This window comes from Nilaparvata lugens, chromosome 14 (genome assembly GCF_014356525.2).
Source record: "Nilaparvata lugens isolate BPH chromosome 14, ASM1435652v1, whole genome shotgun sequence".
Taxonomy (NCBI): domain Eukaryota; kingdom Metazoa; phylum Arthropoda; class Insecta; order Hemiptera; family Delphacidae; genus Nilaparvata; species Nilaparvata lugens.
Genome location: NC_052517.1, coordinates 17,458,922 through 17,483,565, shown reverse-complemented (window position 1 = coordinate 17,483,565; position 24,644 = coordinate 17,458,922). Strand labels below are relative to the sequence as shown.

Below are 24,644 nucleotides of genomic sequence, written 5' to 3'. Positions count from 1 at the left end.
ATATTAATAATAATAATAACAACAATAATAGAACGTTTTCCTCAACATATTTTTTTTAATAAATTTAAATTCTTAAATAAAATCAATTTCATTTTAGATAATTAAATATAAGCCAACGGTTTCATAAGAAAGGGCGTAATTGTTTAAAATAAGATTTGTTTTGTTTAATCATCCGTATTACCGATTTTCAACCTTTTGTATCTTTTTAAATATTGTTCAAAATTGATAAGAACTTTTTGTCAATAAAAACTAAATTACTTTTCCAATTCTTACTTCTTCTATTTTCATCCTATTTCAAAAATTCAAACACCTTGTGTGAGTCAAAATTTTTATTATCAAAATTTCCAAGTTTTTGTGTTTTTTTCTTTATATAAAAAAAAGACACTGGTGGAGGCGTTCCTGTTCCTGTGAGGTAATTGAATGAATTGTTCGAAACCCATACGATTTGGAGGAATCTGGGGATTAATTCATTCAATTATCCACAAATTTAAAGATCCTATAATTTTTGGTAGTGTGCTTTACCAAACATCGAGTAGAGGCACTAACCACTAAGAAGAATACAATCGATCAGTAGGCCTACTAACGAATTGATTATTTGAATAAATCACATTAATGTGAAGAAAATAAATAGATGATGAAATAACACATAACAAAACACTTATAATCTTTTCGTTAGACTGGTCATTTCTCTTTATTCTTTTATTTGTTACATTTGGTGAAGGCGTCAATCGCCCATCATCCCATTAATTTGTTACAATATGTTTAGATGTCTATATATGTTTAGATGTCTATATGTTTATATATCTGTACCTATGTGACCGGATCTCGAAAACGGCTCTAACGATTCTCACGAAATTTGGAACAAAGTAGGTTTATGATATGAAAATTCGTTTTGTCAAGGTCTCAACCCTGGTATAACTCGCTGAAGGACATGAAAATTGTCCTATTTATCCAATAATACATCCTTGGAAAAACAGCTGGAAATTTTGTCGTCTGTCGATACCGTAATGGAAGTGAGCGAGCGAGTGCATGTGGGGGTTATTTCTCAGCTGATCTCAGAAGAGGAATAATCCAGCAAGAAAAACTAATTTTTGTTTAATTCTCTTTTTTTAGAAAACATGTTCACTCCAGAAAGTCCAAAATAGTATCTAGATACTGTTAGTGTAGAATAGTAAAACGTATATTGCCGTGCTACCAATTTTTCCTTAAACGGTTGGAATAGCATCTAACACCTATCAACCTAAGAATAGTTGTCGGCTCCTATAAAATAGATTCTTGATAAACTGTGAATGGATCTATTGCCTATGAATGAGAAATCCAGTTTTCAGAGCAAATTAACTTATAATCTTCAGATGAAATTTTGGCAAAACACAGAAATTACAAAGAACAATAACTTACAAGCCTAATTATTTCAAGTAACTACGAACTAAAATACTTATCTAGTTTACAGTTGAAACACAGTGGCTATTGGCTTTACTACACTAATAGCTAATTTTGCACAAAAATTTATATAAAACTCAATCTAAAACATTAATAACGAAAATGATTTAGAGCAAAACTCTACGACAACAATACTTGTAGCAAGCCATTTTTCAGAAGAAGCTCGAACAGGAAAAAGACACAAGTTGCCAGTCACGAAAGACAACACCTCCAACATTACAGACACGTCACAAAAAATTATAATTTACAAGTTTAGAATTCACATTCTACATCTGTTCTCAATAAAACTTTATTTTAAAATGTTATTTTAAATTTTTATATATATCTCGATTTAAATAAACCATTTAACTAGTAATATGTTAACCCTGCCTCGGTGACACCATGGAACAATGCAACAAACATTTACGATAATAAATTCTCCGTCAAAAAGTTTATCCGTCTATTGATAACTCTGACATTTATTATAAAGTTCCATAGATCTCGAATTGAAGATTCGATTCCAATGTGAGAAGAAAAATGTAATATTACAAATACCCCCCTCTTGACATAAAAAAATTTTACTGTTTGAAAATTTAAAGAAAAAATTTACATTGACCCTAATGAAAATTGTTGAAATTTAAATTGAGAACAGTAACAATTTTTTCTAGAAAAACAATACATGTCATCCAATAATATTGAAAATTATTATAAAAATCATCAATAGCGTTTGTTATATGTTTCCAAACAATATTTCAAAATATAAAATATCAATATTACTTTTGATTTAGCTTTATAATTTAAAGAAAAATATCTCAACAGAAAGTTTAATATGTAAAGAATAGTTTTTTGAAATTGCACATAAATTTAATAGATAGAAAATTTAATTTTTATTGCATAAAAAAAAATTTAGTATGTTGAATGAAAACTTATTATTATTATTTTTTATTTTTTTTTTTTTTTAAATGAATTGATGAATTGTTACATTTATTTTCACATAAAATTTCAATAAATCAAAAAATGTTCATTTCTTTCACTATTGACGCGGTTGATTTTATTGATGCACATTTTGGAAAACAGTCCGTTAAGGCACTCAGTATGATTTTCAGTTAAGTGTGACTCCAATGTGATGACGTTAAGTGTTGGGCTGATCTGGATGCACGTAGTGTTGGGCTGATACTTGTAGTCGACTGCTGCATACCAAACTCGATACAGGTGACATCTCAGTTAGCATTGCTTCATGTTTGTAGTAGACGGCTGCATTCCAAACTTGATACCGGTGACATCTCAGTTAGCATTGCTTCATGTTTGTAGTAGACGGCTGCATTCCAAATTCAATACAGAGTCACATAAATTTTGTATCATATTTGTAATTATACAATGTACATTTCAGGCTTGAAATGACAATGTAATTCGTTTTTTGGAAAAGAGATAGACGCTGCATACAGGATTAATTTAGGTGAGGATTAATTTAGGTAAGGTTTGGTTTTTTCAGCTTTCAAGGTTTAGAGTTCTGCATACAGGAATAATTTAGGAGAGGATTTTTTGAATCAATTCTTTCATGATACTGTGACTGTTCTTCTGAATTCAAAGTTGTGAATGTGAACATGGATGGCAATTACCTCCAGGTAATGCAGTAGTGTTGAAGTTTGAGATACAGAGTCAGCAATAAGCATTGGCATTGCTATTGGTGTATGCTTTGGTGTCGGCTTTGGCATCGGCGTTGATATTGGCATTGGCGTTGGCGTAGCTATTGACATCAGCACAGGCATCGGCGTTGATTTTGGTGTTGGCATCAGCATTGGCGCAGGCATTGGCATAGCTATTGGCATTGATTTTTGTTGTTGGCATTGGCGCAGATTTTGGCATTGGCGTAGCTATTGGCATTGGCGCAGGCATTGGCATTGATTTTTGTTGTTGGCATCAGCATTGGCACAGATTTTGGCATCAGCATTGGCGCAGGCATTGGCGTAGCTATTGGCATTGATTTTTGTTGTTGGCATTGGCGCAGATTTTGGCATTGGCATAGCTATTGGCATTGGCGCAGGCATTGGCATTGATTTTTGTTGTTGGCATCAGCATTGGCGCAGATTTTGGCATCAGCATTGGCGCAGATATTGGCTTCGGCGCAGGCATCGGCGTAGATATTGGCGTTGACATCAGCACAGGCATCGGCGTAGATTTTGGCGTAGTTATTGGTGTTGACATTAGCGTAGTTATTGGTGTAGGCCGCAGTGTAGATTTAGGCGTAGATATTGGCGTAGATATTGGCGTAGATATGTCACACTAGTTTGAAAATCACCCAAATGTTCTTAACACTCTTCATGGCGTTCACTTGTTACTGATTTCGAGATTCTCATGATAACTATTTCAATGTTAATGTCTGTGCTGTACCTGTTGTCTTAAAATGCTTATAAACTAAGAAGAAAAACTTGATTAGGCTATCAATACAATCTAATACACATAAAAATTATTTTTAAGTATTTATAAAATTGAAATTTGTTAACATCTTATTATACAGTCAGCAATACATAAATTGTGAAATATGGACATATCAATGATAAATTTAAAAAAAAAAATCATTCATTTATTCACTGTTCAAATATCAACATTTTAATCCATTCTTCAAAATAGAAATATAATTTCATAACACCCTGTATCATTATCAAAATTGTAAAAAACAAACATCATAACAACACAACAAAAATTTAATTTCAATACATATTTCAATAATTTCAGACATTTGGTCTTCTATTCAATCATTTCATAATATATTTGCATTTCATTATTATTTAATATAACATTTCATTTATAGCATGTTCATTTCACATTTATGATTTATCATTCAGGGTTTCAAATTATTTAGTTTTAATTTTGTTCAAAAATTGTATAAAAAGCAAATTATTTAATATTATTAATCATCGTTTGTTGGATACTATAGTTTATTTCGACTCTTCAATGTTCTAAACACAAACTACATTTCATGACAAAACTTTACTATCAATCATTAAACAAGAAACCATTCAAAACATCAATAATATTTTGCTTCAAAGGCAAACAATATTCATAATTAATCATCATTTTGCATCTATGGCAATCAACATAAGTAATCAACACAAAAAATATTATCTCATTACTGCCTCTCTAAGTCATAACCTCTGTTATTCCTTCTTTAGGCAATAATGGGTTTCCATCTCAAAAAACAATCACATACCAGCAAAATTCTAATCAACAAACCCCACTAAAAATTCTACATACACTCCAGCATCCATTTCAAACGATAATCAATCATATCAAAATTTATAGAACAAACAGTTTTAAAATTAAAAAAAAATATCAATTACAAAACACTTTAGAAAAATTTTAGCCTTTAACTCATTTCAATTGATAATATAACACAACGTTTTAAATTAAACCAATTATTTTTTAAAATAATTTAAAATTTAAAGACTGTATAATAAGTATAAACATTTCAAGATTATGATACAAAGATGATCAAGATGAAATACTGGGTAAATAAGTTCCCTAAAAAATACAAACAAGAGAAAAAGAAAACTGGGTAAATAAATTCCCTAAAACAATACAAAGAAGAGAAAGATTAATTAGAGCCTATCCTACATGTCAGTACTGAACTTTCATGAGGAAGTATATTTAATAAAATATACTACTATGGAATTTTGTAAATTCCAAGTATGACTCTAATTTGTTATAATTGTGAGCTATCACTCCCACAAAAACAACTGGTGAAGGAAAAAATATTGACTATTGTGACTGGGTGGATAGTTCCTAGATGTCTGTAAGGCAATGTGATAGCAGACTCTAGTATCAGACCACAAAAACAAAAGTATGCAAAAGGTATTACAAACATTTGTTGTTGCAGTCATAAGGTTTTTATATCACAAACAAGTAGGTCAGATAATCGAGTCCAGCCGTATGTGGTTCACGCCCACACCTCTAAAAAAAATCACACCTACTTGTCTACCAAAAATCCAAAGTATTGGACAGCAAAGAAAAAATAAAATGCAAAATGGGTTAAAAGCCCAGAAGAAAACTATAACCTAATTACATATGGCTTATGGCACAATATGCAATGAAAGATGAGAACATGGGACATAATTGCTCTGAAAAACCTTATTACCTAATATGATACCTAAAAAAAAAAAATAGACATGATTAAAATATGTAATACATGATGAAAAAATATACCGCAAGCAAACAATTATTTACACTACAATGGATAGATTTTGGAAAAGTTAAGTTTTATCAACAAATTAAAGATTAGGAAAATAAGCTACTATTTCAACTTCTAATATTATTTCAGAAAAAATACAAATTTAAATGACTATGGACAAGATTGGTTAAGATATGCATCATAGAAGAAATTTACTGAATATTACACAAAGACAGGAAAGAATCGAAAATTGAAAAGATTAAGGGCCAAGAAAATAGGCTACAGGAAAGAAAAAAGATACAATTATGGACTCTTACCATACGTAGTATTTACGGTCATTGCTATTCTGAATCCCGGCATGACACAGGATTCCTAATCATTGTGTGTTGGGGAATACCCTTTCATCATGTGATTCACTGTCATCATCTTGTAAATAAGCAACTTGAAACACCCTTTGAATACTAATACATCAATGGTGACTTTGTGTTTTGTTTTCTTCAATAGCATGATTTTATTCATAGGTTCATTTGTTTCAACAAAGCCATTTTGCTTGCAAAAGTTAGTCATGTTCACTTGAGAATGCATTGCATACACCTTTTCAATTCTCAGTTGAAAGTTGAACTCATCAACTTGACTCAACGCAACATTCATTTTGTTCACATTATTCCTAACCTCCACAGAAACCTGTCTCATGTAATCATTCATTTTATTTACTGTTTTCCTAACCTTCAATGTAGCAATATTACTTTCATGATAGTTGACTTTCAGTGAAGACAACTCCCTACCTACTTCTTTATTCAATTCTACTATCTCATTAGGGTTGACTTTTTCAACAACAGTAACTAGGCCTACATTGTCAGAAACTTGAATGAGTTGATCTTGTAACTTAACACTACTATCATCCTGCTTCAATTTGTTTTCATCTTTCAATGTTTCATGTGCATTTTTCAATAGAAGGTTTATACTAACCTGCTCTAGTCTAATGCTAGTACATTCTTGCTTCATATCATCAAACCTAGCATTTTGATTTTTAAACATTTGGTCTAACTTAGCATTTTGCTTATCAAATTTAGCATTTTGCTCATCAAACCTTTGTGTTAAGAATGCTATAAGATTCAGATCATTTTTAATGTTTGCCATTTTGTAATATGCACTGATTCATTAAAACTTGATCTCTCTTGAACCGACTTCCCACTCAGCAACAAACCATTCACAACCTATCAAGATATCTATCTACTAATAATTTCTATAACCAGGGATTTCATGGTGTACCATTTGGGACATATTTATTTTGTAATTCTGTCCCACCACAGGGGTAACATTTGCCGTGCTACCAATTTTTCCTTAAACGGTTGGAATAGCATCTAACACCTATCAACCTAAGAATAGTTGTTGGCTCCTATAAAATAGATTCTTGATAAACTGTGAATGGATCTATTGCCTATGAATGAGAAATCCAGTTTTCAGAGCAAATTAACTTATAATCTTCAGATGAAATTTTGGCAAAACACAGAAATATACAAAGAACAATAACTTACAAGCCTAATTATTTCAAGTAACTACGAACTAAAATACTTATCTAGTTTACAGTTGAAACACAGTGGCTATTGGCTTTACTACACTAATAGCTAATTTTGCACAAAAATTTATATAAAACTCAATCTAAAACATTAATAAACGAAAATGATTTAGAGCAAAACTCTACGACAACAATACTTGTAGCAAGCCATTTTTCAGAAGAAGCTCGAACAGGAAAAAGACACAAGTTGCCAGTCACGAAAGACAACGCCTCCAACATTACAGACACGTCACAAAAAAATTATAATTTACAAGTTTAGAATTCACATTCTACATCTGTTCTCAATAAAACTTTATTCTAAAAATGTTATTTTAAATTTTTATATATATCTCGATTTAAATAAACCATTTAACTAGTAATATGTTAACCCTGCCTCGGTGACACCATGGAACAATGCAACAAACATTTACGATAATAAATTCTCCGTCAAAAAGTTTATCCGTCTATTGATAACTCTGACATTTATTATAAAGTTCCATAGATCTCGAATTGAAGATTCGATTCCAATGTGAGAAGAAAAATGTAATATTACAATATTAACAATAATGTATTATAGCAAACATAGTAGTATAACATTCTAAATAGAATTCATAGTAAATCTATTTGTAATTGATGATGTGTTTGTTTTTTTGAAGTGTGAATAAATTGTTATTTTGATGAGTAATAGTAGCTTAACCTAGATTTTGATTTGGACTGTAGTATAAATTTGAAAAGGGACAGTTTTGGGCATAAGCCTGTTGTGCCTCCTCATATAACTGTGAAAATAATTGTAGGACTGAAAAAAATATAAACTATAAATTCAATCTTTCATTACAAATTTTCTATGCTTTTACACTCCAGAGCGAAGCTCGGTCCCCCAATATTGCAATTTAAAGCTTGAAATTTACAAATTTCACTCAGAGATGGTGCCAGAGATATTATAGTTATTGGTATAATAATAGACTAATTGAACGACTTGAGTAGCCCTATCAAAATACTTCATTGTTCAATAATTCTGCAAAATTCGAGAATGGAATAACTTAGTAGGTGCTTTAAGCACACAGAAAAAGTACTAATCTTCTACTTTGTGCTATAAGTCTTTTCTTCCGTTTCCAATCATTTTGTGATTAAGTTGTTTTGTATTTTTTGTTAAATCAATGTATGAATAAATTCTATTTCATTTTTTCATCCTATTCTATAACATGTGATTCAATTTTAGTATATTGTAATTTCCAGTACTCTTCATAGCTGGTACCTGCCTATGCTTGATTTATTTGGAGGAAGCCTTAGCATTGGGAGAGGCTTGGGCTCTGATGGCAGTTGCTCTCATTGTGGCACTTACCCTGGTTACCCTGTACATACTTCATAGGCAGCCTCAGAATAATACACCTTTAACATTCAAGGTAAGAAAGGTTAGGTTAGGTTAGGTGAGGTTAGGTTAGGTTAGGTTAGCTTAGAAGATTAGATGTTTTCTAGTGGTCGGAGCCCATCTAAAGCTGTATATTGGGTGTAAAGGTGTACAAACTTTTGCTCTGCTCCGCAATCAAACGTCACTCGAGCAGATCGATTGATGATCGACCGGGGAGCAAGAGTGGAACGCAAGAAGAGCTAACATCTCCTGTAACGTTCATGATCGGTGCGAGTGCAGAGCGAGGGCGGAGCGTGCGCAAAGCGTGTTGGAGGCGCGTATATCTGTACAGAATACAAGATATACAGAGTGGGTGGAAAGTCTGAGAACTGCTTAATATCTCATACACGAAGGTAATTTGACGGTGGGTGTGATTGGGGATCCTACTCAAATTAAAAATACCACTCAACTATGACTTCAAAAATCTGGTCCTCCATCTTGGTTCCACCATGTTGAATGCAGCATTGGTTTTTCAAATGGGAAGGAGGTCATGCGATACATGATTTCAATAAGGAATTTCAAGACAAAATGAACAACGAAAACCACACATAAATATATCAAACCGTTTCGAAGATATTCACATTATTAATTAATGACACTTATGTATTTCATTTCTGATTTGATGTTATTGATTTACAATGTGGATATCTTCCAAACGGTTCGTGATAAGGATGTGTGGTTTCCGCCATTCGTTTTGCCTTGAAATTCCGTATTGAAATCATGTATTGCATGACCACCTTCCTATCAACAGAAAATCATGACAGTTTACAGCATGGTCGCTTTCAAACTTCTCCTACATATAAAAAAGAATTTATACTCATATAGCTGTAGAACCGACATTCATAGTCATAACACTAGGAACAAATCAAAAATAGATGTACCATATACTAGATTGAATAGGATAGCAACCAGCCCGAATCATATATCATTGAAATTATTCAATAGATTGCCCATACTAGCCAGGAACCTACCAACTAAAATTTATAAACAAAACATAGAGCGCCTCCTATTGGAAAATCCATTGTACTCACTTTCAGATTTCTTTAATCTACCATTTGACAACTATTTTAATTGAAGCCGGGAAGAATATATCTTTAAGTATAAATGTTCTCAATATTTGTATTGTTATGTTTTTGATGTATTCTTTATTTTATCAATTAATGACTATATTCTATTATGTTATATGACTTCATACTATTTGATGTACATTCTTTCTATGAATACCTTGTATAGATAAATTATTATATTATGTACATTTTACTATTGTGATATTGAAACCTGAATATTTATGTACGGTATTAAATATTATCAAATTGACGTTTCCGATAGCATTGTTGTGCACTGAAGGAATAAAATTATTCTTATTAAAAAAAAAAAAAGTTGCATTCAAAATGGCGGACCAGATTTTTGAAGTCATAGTAAAGTAGTATTTTCAATTTTAGTAGGATGCCAAATCACACCTACCGTCAAATTACCTTTGTGTATGAGATATTAAGCTGTTCTTGAACTTTTCACCCACTCTGTATAAAATACTACTTGCTTCACAAGGGTCTATTTTAAAACTTGACAAACTGAAAATTTGATGTGATGAAATTTCAAAGAATTGGCAATAAGCATCATTGTCGGTCGAGATTGATTATCTGAATTAAGAATCTATGTGCAATATGTCAAGTTAATCAGTTGAGTAGTTGAGACGTGATGATGCATCATTTGTGTACTTCATATCTTGTAGTGTATATAGGCCTATATTATAGAAGATGTAGCAATCATGAGAAAAATACAATGTAGGCCTATTATAGCCTACATAAATTTTGTATAATCGACTTTCTTCAAGTAGAAAGGAATAAAAATCTTAAAAAGGGTACTTATTTCGTTATTTGGATGTTTATTTCTTTTTGTATCATTCATTTTTAAGATTTTTTGTTCTTATTAACCCTGCACATTGCTCTAGAAAAGTTCAATTTTTGTGTTTGCCTGATTTCAATTTTGATTCAAAAATAATCAATTAAAATGTTTTAGGTACCTGCAGTACCCCTTATACCAGCTTTAAGCATATTCTTGAACTCTTATCTGATGCTTAAGCTAGATCTGCACACGTGGATGAGATTCGGAATCTGGTTATTCATTGGTAAGTTATGATAATTTATAGACCTACAATAATAATTTATTATTCTTTAACTACAATCATAATAATTATTACAATATGAACATTGAAACACTACAATCAATGTCATAAGAGCCTCCTTTTTGCAATTTTCAAAACAATTCTATAATCTTCTCATTAAGCCATGGTTTCTACATAATGCAATATGGGTTCTCAACCAATCATAATGCAGGATCAACCACAAACTAAACCGTATCTGATACACAAATACCTTAAATATTCATAGACTCACATGCAGCACTTGTGTAGTACTTGGAATTCAAGGTCTATAAAGACATTATGAAGTCATTATGAAGTTCATTATTCAAGTTCATTATGAAGCGGCCATTTTGTGCCTATTTCATGGCGGTACATTTAAAAATCCAGTCTAATTCAATTTGCTTGTAACAAAATCATGCATTTTAAAAAACAATATTCTAGTTCAGATAATATGTGAATTCCGGTTTTCAATTTTCAAATAATGAAATTTCAATAACAAATGCTTCAATTATTCATTTATTTATTATTAAAAATTGTTTTTATTCTTGTAACCTAAGGATTATGATTCATAAGGCATTGGGACAAGACAGAAATATGGGATGTCAACTTCAAAAAGAGTTTATAGTTTCAATTAAATCTAAAAATCAACAATTCAGTTGGTAGTATTTTGCCAAATATTATAATTTTGTAGGAAGATTTATTTTTACAATTCCAATTACTTATAACACATCATGTTATGTTCAATTCCATCTACAATGATAACAGCTAAAAATAAAAAGAAAATTGGTGTATTAGAAACCCATAAATGGAGATTTTGCAATGCATCAGGGGATTGTGTCATGACCTGTATTTATAGTCCTTGTTGGAATTGAAATCAGCAATTGAGGGGGCTGGAAGATTATCACATATTAAGACCTTTGTAATCTAAGATATTACAATGGTTATTTATGTATTAAGAGTGTAAAACACAACTTTATAGCTGCAGTCCAAACAGTTACCAAATGATGCCTAGTGGAGCATGGTAATGGTAGAGTGATAAAGAATAAGCTTTCCACTCGAATTTTTTCTACAACTGCAGTATTGGATTGCAATACAATAAACAGTAGTTTTTTAAATAAATAATTTATCAAATTATTTAAATAAATCAATGTAATAATAATAAGATGATTCAATTTAATTATCCAATTATTTTTTCATTTCTCATGTCCATTGCTGAATTCATTGTTGAGTTGAGATGATCATAACCTTCAAATCTAGCTTACACAACAAAAATGTAGCCTACTGCGCATGCATGTGCTGCAGTTAGCGGATGTAAAGTGAACAGCTGGCGAGCGTAGAATAGATTCTCGCTCCCTCCTCTCAAAACAGCTATCTTGAAAAGTAAAGGAGATATCACAAAACTCTCAAAATAAAACTTGTAAGAAATTTATCTAGCTTCATTTTTGTTCAGTTGTTCATGTCACTGGGATGCATTGCTACCAAGATACATGTGTGTACCAGAAATGAAAAAACGAAACTTTTAAACCACTCTCATCCCTTTTAAGCACGAGGGGTAGGAATGAGGACTTTTGATATGTTTACCTCCTAAAGGTGCATTTTCGTTTGTGTGTTTAAAGATGATGACAAGCATTGTTGACATTCATATTGTCCAAATTTCAAGTGTGCTAAAACAGCTGATCAAATAACTTTTCATTATTAGTCTTTATTATCAAAGAATTAAAAATTTCGAATAACAACATATTGCTATTTAAAAGTATAAGCTGAACCTGCCACATCAAAACATAATTGAACATAAACTTTTAGGTTATGTAGACAAATTGAAATCTACCCAATCTGAGATTCTCTCCCTGTCGTGGTTGACGACAGCATATAAGGACAAACAAAAACCCAGCTTAAGTAGTCCAAACAGCAGTCAAACATTGTGTTCCAAACGTTCCCTCCAAATTTCTCTGTCAATTGGTATATTGTTGTTAAACTGAAGATTTTACACTCAACACTATAACAGCAACAACAAACGTAGGGAGATGCATAATATAATGAAATAATACATCAAATCGAAGAGAATATAATGCTTTATGATCTCATGATTAGCACAGATTTTTTCCATCAATTGTAAAAAAATTATATTAGACTAGACTAATGAGTAAGATTGCTATAGAGATTCTATGGAGAAGATATAAACTTCTTATAAGGCTTTCTTTATGCTTTTAACTACTTTATAAGCTTTCTTCTATGTGAATATTAGAAAATAATCATTCTATGATAATCTACAGAGTGACCCATAGAGTCAGTTGACTCTAGTCAGCTGTTGTTACAATCCAAACCACAGCTGTTTAGGTTTTTTACCACAGGTTAATTTAAGGTTATGTCTGATGGTTGTTCATGATAGTGTGTTCATTGTTATTCTATAAAGAATGAATATAGCATTAACAACAGAACACCGTGTCACTCTGTATATTTACTTTTGTTGTATTTGAATATATTTCTCATATTTCATAGATATTTTCCAATTTTTCAGGTATGCTGATTTATGTTACTTACAGTATACCAAACAGTGTGGAGGGTATAAAAGACCGTATCTCAGCTGCTGAAAGAAAACCTCCCAAAGTGCCTAAGAGACCTACCACTGATGTCACAAAGTTTTGAAAAAATTGAGAGAAAAAAAGTGAAATCTTGAAAAATCTGTTCATAAATCAACAAATTTGTAATAGAATTTAAGAATAATGTGATAAGTGTGGTACTACTGTGAAAAGAAAATTGAAGGAAAACTGTTACATTTTTGAGGGAACTTCAATGATTTCTTCATATAACTTGAAAAATTTGTTGATAAGTGTAAATATTATACATAATAGTTATTAAATTGAACTAAACATGAATTTAAATGATAAGTATATATTAATTTAATGATAGTGTAATATCACTGTATATTAAGAAAACATATTTTATAAACTATTGATATACAGAATGGGTGAAAAGTTCGAGAACGGCTTAATATCTCATACACAAAGATAATATGAGGGTGGGTGTGATTGGGGATCCTACTCAAAACGAAAAAACTACTTTAAAATGACTTTAAAAATCTGGTCCGCCATCTTGGATCCACCATATTGAATGCAACTCCTTTTTTAAAAAATAGGAAGGTGGTCATGCAATACATGATTTTGATATGGAATTTCAAGAAAAAATGAATGGCGGAAACTGCATATCGATATCTCAAACTGAATACAACTTTATTTTTTCAAATGGGAAGGTGGTCATGAGATACATGATTTCCATACGGAATTTCAAGGAAAAATGAATGGTGAAACCCGTACATCGATATCGCAAACCGTTCAGAAGATATTCACATTATCAATCAGTACCATGCAAATCAGAAATGAAATACATGAGTGGTGTTGATTAATAATGTGAATATCTTCTAAACGGTTTGAGATAACGATATGGGGTTTTTGGCATTCATTTTTTCTTGAAATTCCATATTGAAATCATGTATTGCATGACCACCTTCCTATTTAAAAAATGAAGTTGCATTCAATATGGCGGATCCAGATATTTAAAATCATTGTAAAGTAGTTTTTTTCAATTTGAATAGGATCCCCAATCACACCCACCATCAAATTACCTTTGTGTATGAGATATTAAGCCATTCTCGGACTTTTCACCCATCCTGTAGATTCAGTGTGATGAACCATGTGAATATAATATTTTGAGATTCTTGAATGATTGTTTTTTGTTTCATTCCCAAACATTTATAGTCCAGGCAATAAGAGTGCTTTAAATAGGGTACAGTGGAAATGTCTGGCAGACTATTTTTGACCCCACAGCTCTGTTTAGGGTAGTAAGTTGATAAACATATATCAAGAGTCTCCACTCCTACTACCCCCTGTTCTAAGGTAAAATGTCAAAGGTAAATTTTTTTTAGGTTTTCGCATATATCTTGAAAAGTATGTGACTTATGGACATAACTATTCTATACGAGACTAGCCATTGTGAGGGCCAGTTTCCGAACTTGGGATTTAGCAAAGTTCTAGACTTTAAACTGCTGGAGTCAGAAAATTGGCTTTCTGAAATGAGGTGTAGTCATAGTCCCTGTTTAAATTACAAAAAAAACTATAAAATTGAACACAAAATAAAAAAATAGTGTAAAGTTTCAGATATTTTGAAATGTATCATTTCGACAAGGAAAAATGTTTCTAAATTCTAGAAATGAGAAAAAAAATTATCATAGAAACTATGACTACGCCCCATTTTGGAAAGCCAATTTTCTGACTCCAGCTGTTTAAAGTCTAGAACTCATCTAAATCCTGAGCTTGGAAACCGGCCCTAAAAATGCTTAGCTAGGAGTTGTTTCTCCTGCATGTGTTCTGGTATGTTTTTTCAAATCACCTAAGACAGCACTTTTATAGTCACAAAGCTAGCAGCTGAAAGGTTTTTCTCCAGTATGAGTTCTAATATGATTTTTCAAATTACTTGAATCAGCACATTTATATTCACAAAACTTGCAGCTGAAAGGTTTTTCTCCAGTATGTGTTCTAATATGTTTTTTCAAACAACTTGGATCAGCACATTTATATTCACAAAACTCGCAGCTGAAAGGTTTTTCTCCAGTATGTGTTCTAATATGTTTTTTCAAACAACTTGGATCAGCACATTTATATTCACAAAACTCGCAGCTGAAAGGTTTTTCTCCAGTATGTGTTTTGATATGTTCTTTCAAATGACCTAACCTAGCACTTTTGTAGTCACAAATATTGCAGCTGAAAGTTTTTTCCCCAGTATGTGTTTTGATATGTTCTTTCAAAGTATCTAGCCTAGCACTTTTGTAGCCACACATATCGCAGCTGAAAGGTTTTTCCCCAGTATGTGTTTTGATATGTGCTTTCAAACAACTTGGATCAGCACATTTATATTCACAAAACTCGCAGCTGAAAGGTTTTTCTCCAGTATGTGTTTTGATATGTTCTTTCAAATGACCTAACCTAGCACTTTTGTAGTCACAAATATCGCAGCTGAAAGGTTTTTCCCCAGTGTGTTTTCTAATGTGTATCTTCAAATGACTGAACCATGGGGTCTTATAGCTACAGTCAGCACAGCTGTAGAGTTTGGTCTTTTTGCCAGCCACAGATGACTCAGTGCACTTTTCCACTGGAGAGATTGAATGCTCATTCAGTCCACCCACTTCTGTTGCATAGTCTCGGCCAGATGTGCTGCAGTTTGAAGGCCACATCTCTGGTTCACTCTTCACTGCACTTCCTTCAGCCTCTTGATCGTCTGTAATGATTAATAATAACATAATTATTAAGTTACATGTATGTTAGGAAGTGAGTTTTCTTTTATCACCTCCTATAGTAGATAGCTGTGTTCCAAGTCCTCCCAGCATATCTGATACAATATTATTAATTCCTAATTCTCATTAATAATGATCAATCCCATCTAAATACATATTTTTTGTCTAGTGAATATTTTTTGTAATGATATGATATTGAATTGGCATGTTGTTACATAGATAAAGTGGTAATAAAAGTTTAATTAATCAGAGGAAATAAATGAGATTAAAGAAGTTCAAATTTATAAAAAGTTGTAGGCAATCATCTTTAGACTGCAACCAACCAGGTGTGGAATGGAATGTTGGTATAGGGAAAAAACTCCTGGACCAAGTAAAGGACACAGGAGTTGGTTTGCCCAACTAACATACTTTGGGACACACAATAAGCTTTGGTTGACGTGTGAGGTTCTTTGAATCTTTGAATCCGCCCCTTCAAAAACATAAACATCTTTAGATTGATATATGCGATTTTATGGGATAATCTGAACACACTACACATTTGTTCAGTACATGTGCATGGTTGACATGTGGCAGACAGCCCATTCAGGAGTAGCATTTATACAGGAGTTCCACACCCAAACATCAAATCACTTTATGTGAGTAAGCTGGCCACAATCTAATCACTCAAGCAAGGAGTGTAGACCCTGGTCAATCAGGAATCGGTTAGTAATAGAATTCATCTCACCATATGCCTCCTCTTTGATGAAGATCATGTTGTAGCCAGGGATTAGATAATGTTGTTGGCTGCAATCATCTTCCACTGCAGCTGGTTGCTGGCTGCTATCATCCTCCTCCTCCTTTTTAACAGTAACTGTCGCCATCTGCAACACATACACAATCAATGCCAGGACTTGTATTATTATTATAAACTACATTATTCAGTGTTTTATGAGAGTGATAATTTTAGATGTCTAGCAGACTGTATTGTAGAAGGGTCCATACAACAGTAGGGGAATAGCTTTTTCATGATGTGAAATGACAAGTGTAGGAATAAGAAGTAGTATTTGCAAAAAATATATATTGCAATTGTTTTGTTGAATAATTATATTTCCATATTGTTAAAAACGTCTGTCAACGTTGTGGATCTGCATTTTCAAATAGACAAGGACAGCAACATCAATGTTAATCAATTTCTACCATTATAACGTGGACCTTACTACAGCAGACTTGATTGTGGAAGAGTTGGAAAAATAGGGTGATTTTACTATACTGTTACCCAGTTTTGAGTAATTTATAAAACATAAATTATAATGCCACTAAACTGGTTAACTGGAATTTCGCATAAAGATTCTTAATTTGTTGGGGATGATTGTGGGCATTTTTATTGATAATTGATAACAGTCTTGAAGATAAAACAAATTTATTTAATTTGTAATACAATACCTACATATTATGTTAAAATGCTCAACCAAAAGGTCTTTATAAAGTAAAATATTACAAGTTGTTGTATTTCTAATAGCAAGAAAATATAAAACTAAATTCAAACGATATGAGCTTCTAACAGACATTGCAGAGCACGGGTAACACCTGCACCTAAATAGATAGAATATGAATATATATTATATTATATTCTGTGGTGTTTTCACTATGACTTATTGAGACATGGAAGACTCGAGTTGAAATAATTGGAACAGATTATTCAAAAACTGGTAAAAGATTCTTTATAGAATCGGAAAACAACATAGCCAAAAGACACAAATGTCAAAAGAGTTGTTGGAGGCCTACAGTGAAAATATGTATGGTAACAACAGTTAACAAGATTTTACTTGACAACAAGAAATTAAAAATAATCTTGAATACAGTTTATAAGCAAATGGAAATGAATTTAAATAACTTTCAAACAGACACACTCCTCTTACCTGGTATGGACATAAATTCTGTTGATTGCGGCCTTCAAACGAATCCTCCAACCTTACTAATACTACTTTGGCTATTCTACCACCTGAAATACAAACAAGCACATGCTATTTACTCCAGTGTTGTGAACAGAGTCAACACATAATTAAGGGAATTTAGTAAATTGAATGTAAATTTAGAAAATGAGGATATTTTTGGTAATCAAGAGAAAAGGCCGGGAAGAGAACATAAGAGGAATGTAAAAGGTCAAGGAGAGGCAGAGGAGGAGGAGGAGAAGGTGGAAGAGAATGATGTAGAGGGCGAAGAGGATGAGGTGAGAGAGGAAGAGGAGGTATATGAGAAGGAGTCAGGGATAGAGAACCAGGAGGAGGATAAGAAGATGGGAGAGGAGTAAGATGCGGATGAGAAGAGAGAAGAGAAAGCAGTGGAAGAAGAACAAGAAGCGGAAGAATATGAGCTGAAAGAGGATAACACCATCCTCTCATGTCTTCCTCGGTCATCCTCTCCCCCTAGCACCCACAACCTTGCACTCCCAGACCCTCCTTGGCCGTCTGTCAGTCGGCATCCTCATCACATATCCCAGCCACCTCAACTGTGCGGCTTTAATTGTTTGCTTCAGAGGTTTGGAATTCAGGCTGTCTCTGATGTTTTGGTTCCTTATCCTATCCCTTCTTGTTTTCCCTGCTACCCTCCTCAAGTACCTCATCTCTTGGGCCTGCAGCTGACTCTGGCTTCTCTCAGAGAGCGTCCATGTTTGGCAAGAATAGGTTAGGATTGGAACAATTGTAGATCTGAAAACCCCTAATTTGGTAGCCTGGCTCACCTCCCTTTTGCTGAGGAACTTTCTAGATAATGCCCAGTACAACCTTCCTGCCGCTGCTGCTCTATTGCTTATTTCGTTTTTCATTCTTCCATCACAAGCAATAGTAGCTCCCAAGTACTTGAAGGACTCTACTTGCTCCAACTGTCTTTCCCCAATGAATATCTCCAACTGCCTCTGATCTTTTGCTACATGCATCACTTTTGTCTTATCCAGATTCATTCGCATGTTCATTTTCAGCAGCTCCTCCTGCCATATTTGTAAGTTGTTACTAAGACTCTCTTCAGACTTAGTCAAGAGGACGAAATCATCAGCAAAAGCAAGATCCGATGCAATTACCCTCTCCATTCGCCAATTACCCACACTAAACTTCCTTTGCCTCTGGTTGCAGGTCTTCATAACGCCATCTAATAGCACATTGAACAGATAGGGAGAGAGGACATCTCGCTGTCTCAAACCCATCCCCATCCTGAATTCCCCCGACACTAAGTTTCCCAAACTTACACAACCTCTGCAATTTTTATAGAAACGTTTTATGCTTTCTATGAGATTCCTTGATACCTCTCTGCCTTCTAGCTCCTCCCACAAACCAGCCGATGGTACCATATCGAATGCTTTGACCAAGTCTATGAATGCTAGGTACATTTCATTCCCATACTCCAAGTTTTCCTCTATAGCTTGTCTGAGCATGAAGATCAAATCCTGCGTACTTCTTTGAGGTCGGAACCCACATTGTGCCTCATCCAGTTGATGTTCCACCTGTTCCTATAGCCGATTCTGCAAGATACAAGAGTAGATCTTCCCTGGAACACTGAGAAGTGTGATGCCTCTATGGTTTAACAAATAATATTAGTTTGTTATCTATATATCAACAATGCTATCACTATACTTACCACACACTTCTTTTTCAATGGCCTTAGTCAACCTGGGATCTGATTCTCCACTCAATGAATTGAGCTCTGAGACTGGTGATTTGTTATCTGATCTCTGGTCACATGTGGACATCTGTAATGAATTAGAATGGTTTCAGTTACCAAAAACATTCCAAAGTGGCTTCAACTATTGAAATCTCACAGAATGGATTACTGAATAAGAATCAATTTCAGTAGTGGCATTAATCTATTGATCATGAGATAATTGATCAATTTCAGAGCTTCTGACATAACCTACAGACTGTTTTCAGGCAGCAGGGATCGACGACTTGATGTGTCCATCTAAAACATGAGAGTTGCTGAGGAAAATATCTTGTTCAGGCCGGGATTTGAGCCCAGGTAACTAAATTATGAAGCCAGCATCCAATCCACTTGACTATAACCACTCCTTCAGATCAGTTGAATCTACTCTCATATAGATCCTGGAGAACGATAACATTTGCTTGGTGCAACCATAGAGGAAAGATAGCTTAATACCATGAAATTGAGTGTTTTGTATGTTCCAAATTCCACTGCTTACTCAAACTAATAGTCCACATACCAGTAGTTCTTTTTCGTGAAGCTATCTTAGCCATGTGATGCTCTTAGTCTCTCATACTGTGCCATTCATACACTACCACCCATCACACACAATAATAATCAACAATAATGGGTATGGATAAACAAAATATCACATAAAGATTACCTGAATTACCTTCCTCTTCACCAATACCAGCAATGCCGGATGGGTTGCATCAAGAGTTAAAAATATATAACTTTTCACATTTATCACATTTGCAATTATTGAGATGGCAGTACATGTCAGACTAGGCCTACCAAGTCGTTGAGAAAAAAATCCTGAATGGAATAAAACGGATTTCTCCTAGGCCAACACTTGAGTCTCAGGTTGAATGCTGGTGTGTTCAACATCTTCAAATCCCCTGGCAGCCTATTGAAGTTCCACAAGGCCAATGCAGGAAATGCATCACGGGTCTTTGACAAGTGATGGTATGGCACATTTATGAGACCTTGACTTCTAGTGTCATGACCATGGAAGTCACTCCTCATGTTAAACTTTTCAAGATTTGCTTACACATACAGCACCCAAGTAAATGTAATGACTGTAGATGGTCATTACACTTGTGGATTGGAAGAGAGGTAGACAATGATCCAGAAATCCACTAAAGGTAATAATGTGGATGGCCCTCTTTTGCAGCTTGAAGACATCTTTACATGCAGAAGCATTACCCCACAGCAGCAGTCCATAGCTCAGGATGAAAAAGCACATGGTTCACTACCAGCAAGTAGGGCCTGCTCACCAACTGTGTCAACTTCTTGTGTAGTTGAGAAGTTGATATTGTGGTAATTTGACAATTTCTTAGTCTTTTTCATTCAATGTGTCAACTTCCTAAGCAAATAGGTGACTTGTGACAACCTCTTACAGATGCCCTCAATATGGCACTCCCAGGTGAGCCGTGGATCAATGGTGAATCCAAGGAGAGACACACTGTGAGCACTGATGGGCTGACTGCGACTCAGTGTACAGACCAATCCTTGTGTCTTTTCCACATGCAGTAGTAACTAATCTGCTTCCAACCACCCTCCAGCAGCATCAAACAGCAAATCAGCCTCCTGCTGTACCTGGGCCAGAAGAAATCAATGTGGTATCATCAGCAAACTTCAGTGCCCTACCCTCAAGATCAAGGTCATTGATTGCAATCAAGAATAATACAGGTCCCAGAACCGAGCCCTAAGGGACACCATGATTTATAGACAGAGCCCTTGAATTTGCACCTCCAATGGATATGACCTGTCTTCGATCCTTCAAGTATGATTTGAGAGCCCAGAGAACAGCACCACCCACACCATATCGCTCGATCTTGTCAATCACTATTTCATGAGATACGAAGTCAAATGCTTTACTCAGGTCGCATAATGTAAGAGACAGGCAGTTGGTTCCCTCGAAAGCTTCCTGAATCCTCTCAACAAGCTCAGCAACTGCTATCACGGTCAACCTATTCTTTCTGAAACCATGTTGAAGATCAGAGAAAAGCTCATTAGTCTCGAAGAACTCCCCCAGCTACATCTTCATTACTGTCTCCTTTCTTATAGATAGGTACTGTGCATGCAATTTTCAACAAATCAGGAAAAATTCCATTTGAAGATTTGAAACCTGAAATCCCTATACCATGAATAATAAATAATGTCATGCCATTTTTTCTTTACTGTGCAACTTGATAATTATGTAGCGTTATTTAGGAGGAACAAGTTTATTTTAATTACATGACATGGAATTGTTTGATTGACTTACGATTGACTGATTCTCATAGTCTAATTCAGCCTTCAAGGATAAATCATAGTCACTTGCGTCAATGTCCATTGAAGCATTCATGAATGCATCAATTTCTTCCTTGATCTGAAATCCATTTAAAGTTTACCAGAGTGAATGAAATTATTATATTTATCTGTAAAAATCTAATTAGAGAACACTGCAAACAGTGAACACTGTGACTATCAAAATATTGAAGATTTTTGAATGTTATTACTAAAGTTCAAATGATTGTAAAGCTTACTGCAATAATAAATTGAATATTATAAAAACGATTGAATTAATGATTTACCTTACCTGTCATTTGAAAAATATACCCTACTGATTCAATTTTAGAGAATAAGTTTTGAGACACTTAGGGCCGGTTTCCAAGCTCGGGATCTATAAGTTCTGGACTTACAGAGTCCGGGACTAAAATAAGCTCTCAGGTCTAAATTGACTTTCTGAGTCACAATTTTATCTTCTAACCTCTGGAGTCTATCAAGTTCTCGACTCATTTGAGTCCAGGAAATTAACAATATTTTGCTGTTGTATTGTTGGCATTATAGCAAAACAGAAACAGCTGATTACAGGGGGACAATTCAAATGAGCATGCTCCCCAAACTATATTGTAATAGTTATTTGTGCAACTAGTGTGCAAAGTGACAGTTTGCTGCACTGAAAGAAACGTTTATGCCTGAGCCGTAGGCGAGGGCGGAATGGTTTCTTGAGTGCAGCAGAGGAACTTTGCTCACGTATTTCACATTTAATTTTTCCTACAGTTACCATTGAATGTAAAAAGTGAGTAATTATGGGTAAAATTGCCTGAAATCCATCAAATGTTTTTCTGTGTAATTCTATTATTAATAAATAAAATTGAATAATGTAGTAGTAAATGAATGAAGGCAGCTGTCACTCATGTGTTGGCTGCTGTCCTCGAACTCGGTGTCCTTAATATTATTATAACGTGCACCACAACACTATAGCACCCCATTCAGTGCAGTTACCAACTTAATTTTGGTTTTGCTGCACTGGTGCTCCATATAAACTACTAGCTATTTTGCGTTGCCATGTTGCAAATCTGGAGTGCAGAAAAAATTTTTCCCACACTAGAGCGGAAAAGTGATTCTTTGCGTTCTGTAATCAGTGCAGGAATGACCACTTTTCAACGTAACTGTAGGAAAAGATATGTTTTGATTTCTTCATAGGTCTATTCAAAGCAAAACCTTTGAAAGGTGAATGAATAAAAATTTCATTTTACGTTATGCTATTATTGATCATTGATCCTAACCAGTGATTTTGGAATAAAAATTTAATTAGGCTATTGAGTTTGAAAACGTATCTTTGTTTTGAAAAAAAAACTGGAGAAATAGTTCATTATTGTTATTATTATTATGTTGAATATGACATTGATTAATAACATTCAGATTGGAATATAAATTCCAAGGCAATCCTTGTATTATTTTGCCTGATCATTTTTAGGTTATGTACGTCTATTGTGATTTATTGCTTATACAATTTTCAAGGAGGCTACTTACTTCTGACTCCATTTTAGTATTTCATATTTAAATTGATATTGGATAGAATAAAGTACCAAACTATTATTATTAGAGGACAGCCGGACTCAAAAACACCAGCCAATAAATTAGCATGGAAAGATGCAACACCATAGAACAGAAAGTATACAGAAAGGTGTCTTCAAATCTGATCATCCATTTTACATGGCACCAAGACTAACTTGTGTGCTCTGAGACGGCGCCATCTTTGTAGAACTTGAATTTGACGCTAATTTAAAAACACTCAAATAAAAGCATTGCTACTCTTTTGTTCTCATATTTTAAACATTCAATGAAATCACTCGAAATTTATAAATTCAAATCGATACATCATGATTATCTATTAATTCTAGTGATATGAATAGATAGAAATATTATGGAGGTATAATGTTGATCAAGTGATTAGGAAAACTTTTTTAATTCTGATACAAGGTTCTTTTTGACAAGGCAACAAGTTGATTATAATTCAGTGATAAAATTAACAGAAATAGTTTAAATATTGCACTCACTCTTATAGAAATACAATTGGACTTGGAAAAAAAAATAAAAATAATCTGTGGATATACAGAAAATAACAATCTCAGTACCCTTTTTTTGAAATATTTTATCACTACATGTTTCAGACATTTATGCCATTTTCAAGTGATATGAAGTAAATAAATTTAATACTACTGGAAGATTCTTATTTTGATCATATGTTAGTGTATTCATATGTTTTTATGAACTAGGACTGTAAATTTTGGGTTTAAATTCGCATGATTCTATCAAAAATGGGGTTATTGGTGTCTGGAATCTATGAACTTAAATGTAGTGATTGCGACAAATTGTATATCGGGCAAACGGGTAGAAATTTCCATATCAGGTTTAGAGAACATATCCAAGCACTAAAATCTAAAAATTATACACAAAAGTCGGCATTTGCTGAACACTTGATAGATTCAGGCCATAATTTTACAGATATAAATTCCAATATGAAAATACTTAATTATGGTAATAAAAGTCAAAAACTGAATTTCAAAGAAGAATTCCATATTTATAAAGCAGCAAAATTAAACAGAGATAAAATAATAAACTTAATCCAATTAGACACCAATAACCCCATTTTTGATAGAATCATGCGAATTTAAACCCAAAATTTACAGTCCTAGTTCATAAAAACATATGAATACA

The 24,644-nt window shown here is 33.5% G+C and overlaps 4 protein-coding genes across 11 annotated transcripts in view; 2 read left to right on the top strand and 2 right to left on the bottom strand.

The window, feature by feature from the left end:
• Positions 1-13,800, top strand: part of LOC111056041 (cationic amino acid transporter 3) — a 70,983-nt gene extending 57,183 nt beyond the window's left edge. The window contains exons 13-15 of the mRNA XM_039440979.1: positions 8,382-8,548; positions 10,573-10,681; positions 13,215-13,800. The gene's annotated coding sequence lies outside the window, so the exon portion shown is untranslated. The remainder of the gene's footprint in view (positions 1-8,381; positions 8,549-10,572; positions 10,682-13,214) is intronic.
• LOC111054622 (gastrula zinc finger protein XlCGF57.1) overlaps positions 1-24,644 on the top strand; it is a 721,792-nt gene that overhangs the window by 73,213 nt on the left and 623,935 nt on the right. The gene's annotated exons all lie outside the window — the stretch shown is intronic.
• Positions 14,238-24,644, bottom strand: part of LOC111043943 (gastrula zinc finger protein XlCGF57.1-like) — a 46,677-nt gene continuing 36,270 nt past the window's right edge. The window contains exons 8-9 of the mRNA XM_039440937.1: positions 15,656-15,967; positions 14,238-15,571 (exon numbers count right to left, since the gene is read on the bottom strand). Of these exons, the coding sequence (XP_039296871.1) occupies positions 15,111-15,571; positions 15,656-15,967 (773 nt within the window). The 3' untranslated portion in view covers positions 14,238-15,110. The remainder of the gene's footprint in view (positions 15,572-15,655; positions 15,968-24,644) is intronic.
• Positions 18,708-23,627, bottom strand: LOC120354215. The gene is made up of 4 exons (XM_039440976.1): positions 23,457-23,627; positions 21,922-22,026; positions 19,593-19,704; positions 18,708-19,510 (listed from the first exon to the last, which is right to left on the bottom strand). Exons 1-4 carry the CDS (start codon positions 23,466-23,468, stop codon positions 19,395-19,397), a joined length of 345 nt encoding a protein of 114 aa, XP_039296910.1. The 5' UTR covers positions 23,469-23,627; the 3' UTR covers positions 18,708-19,394.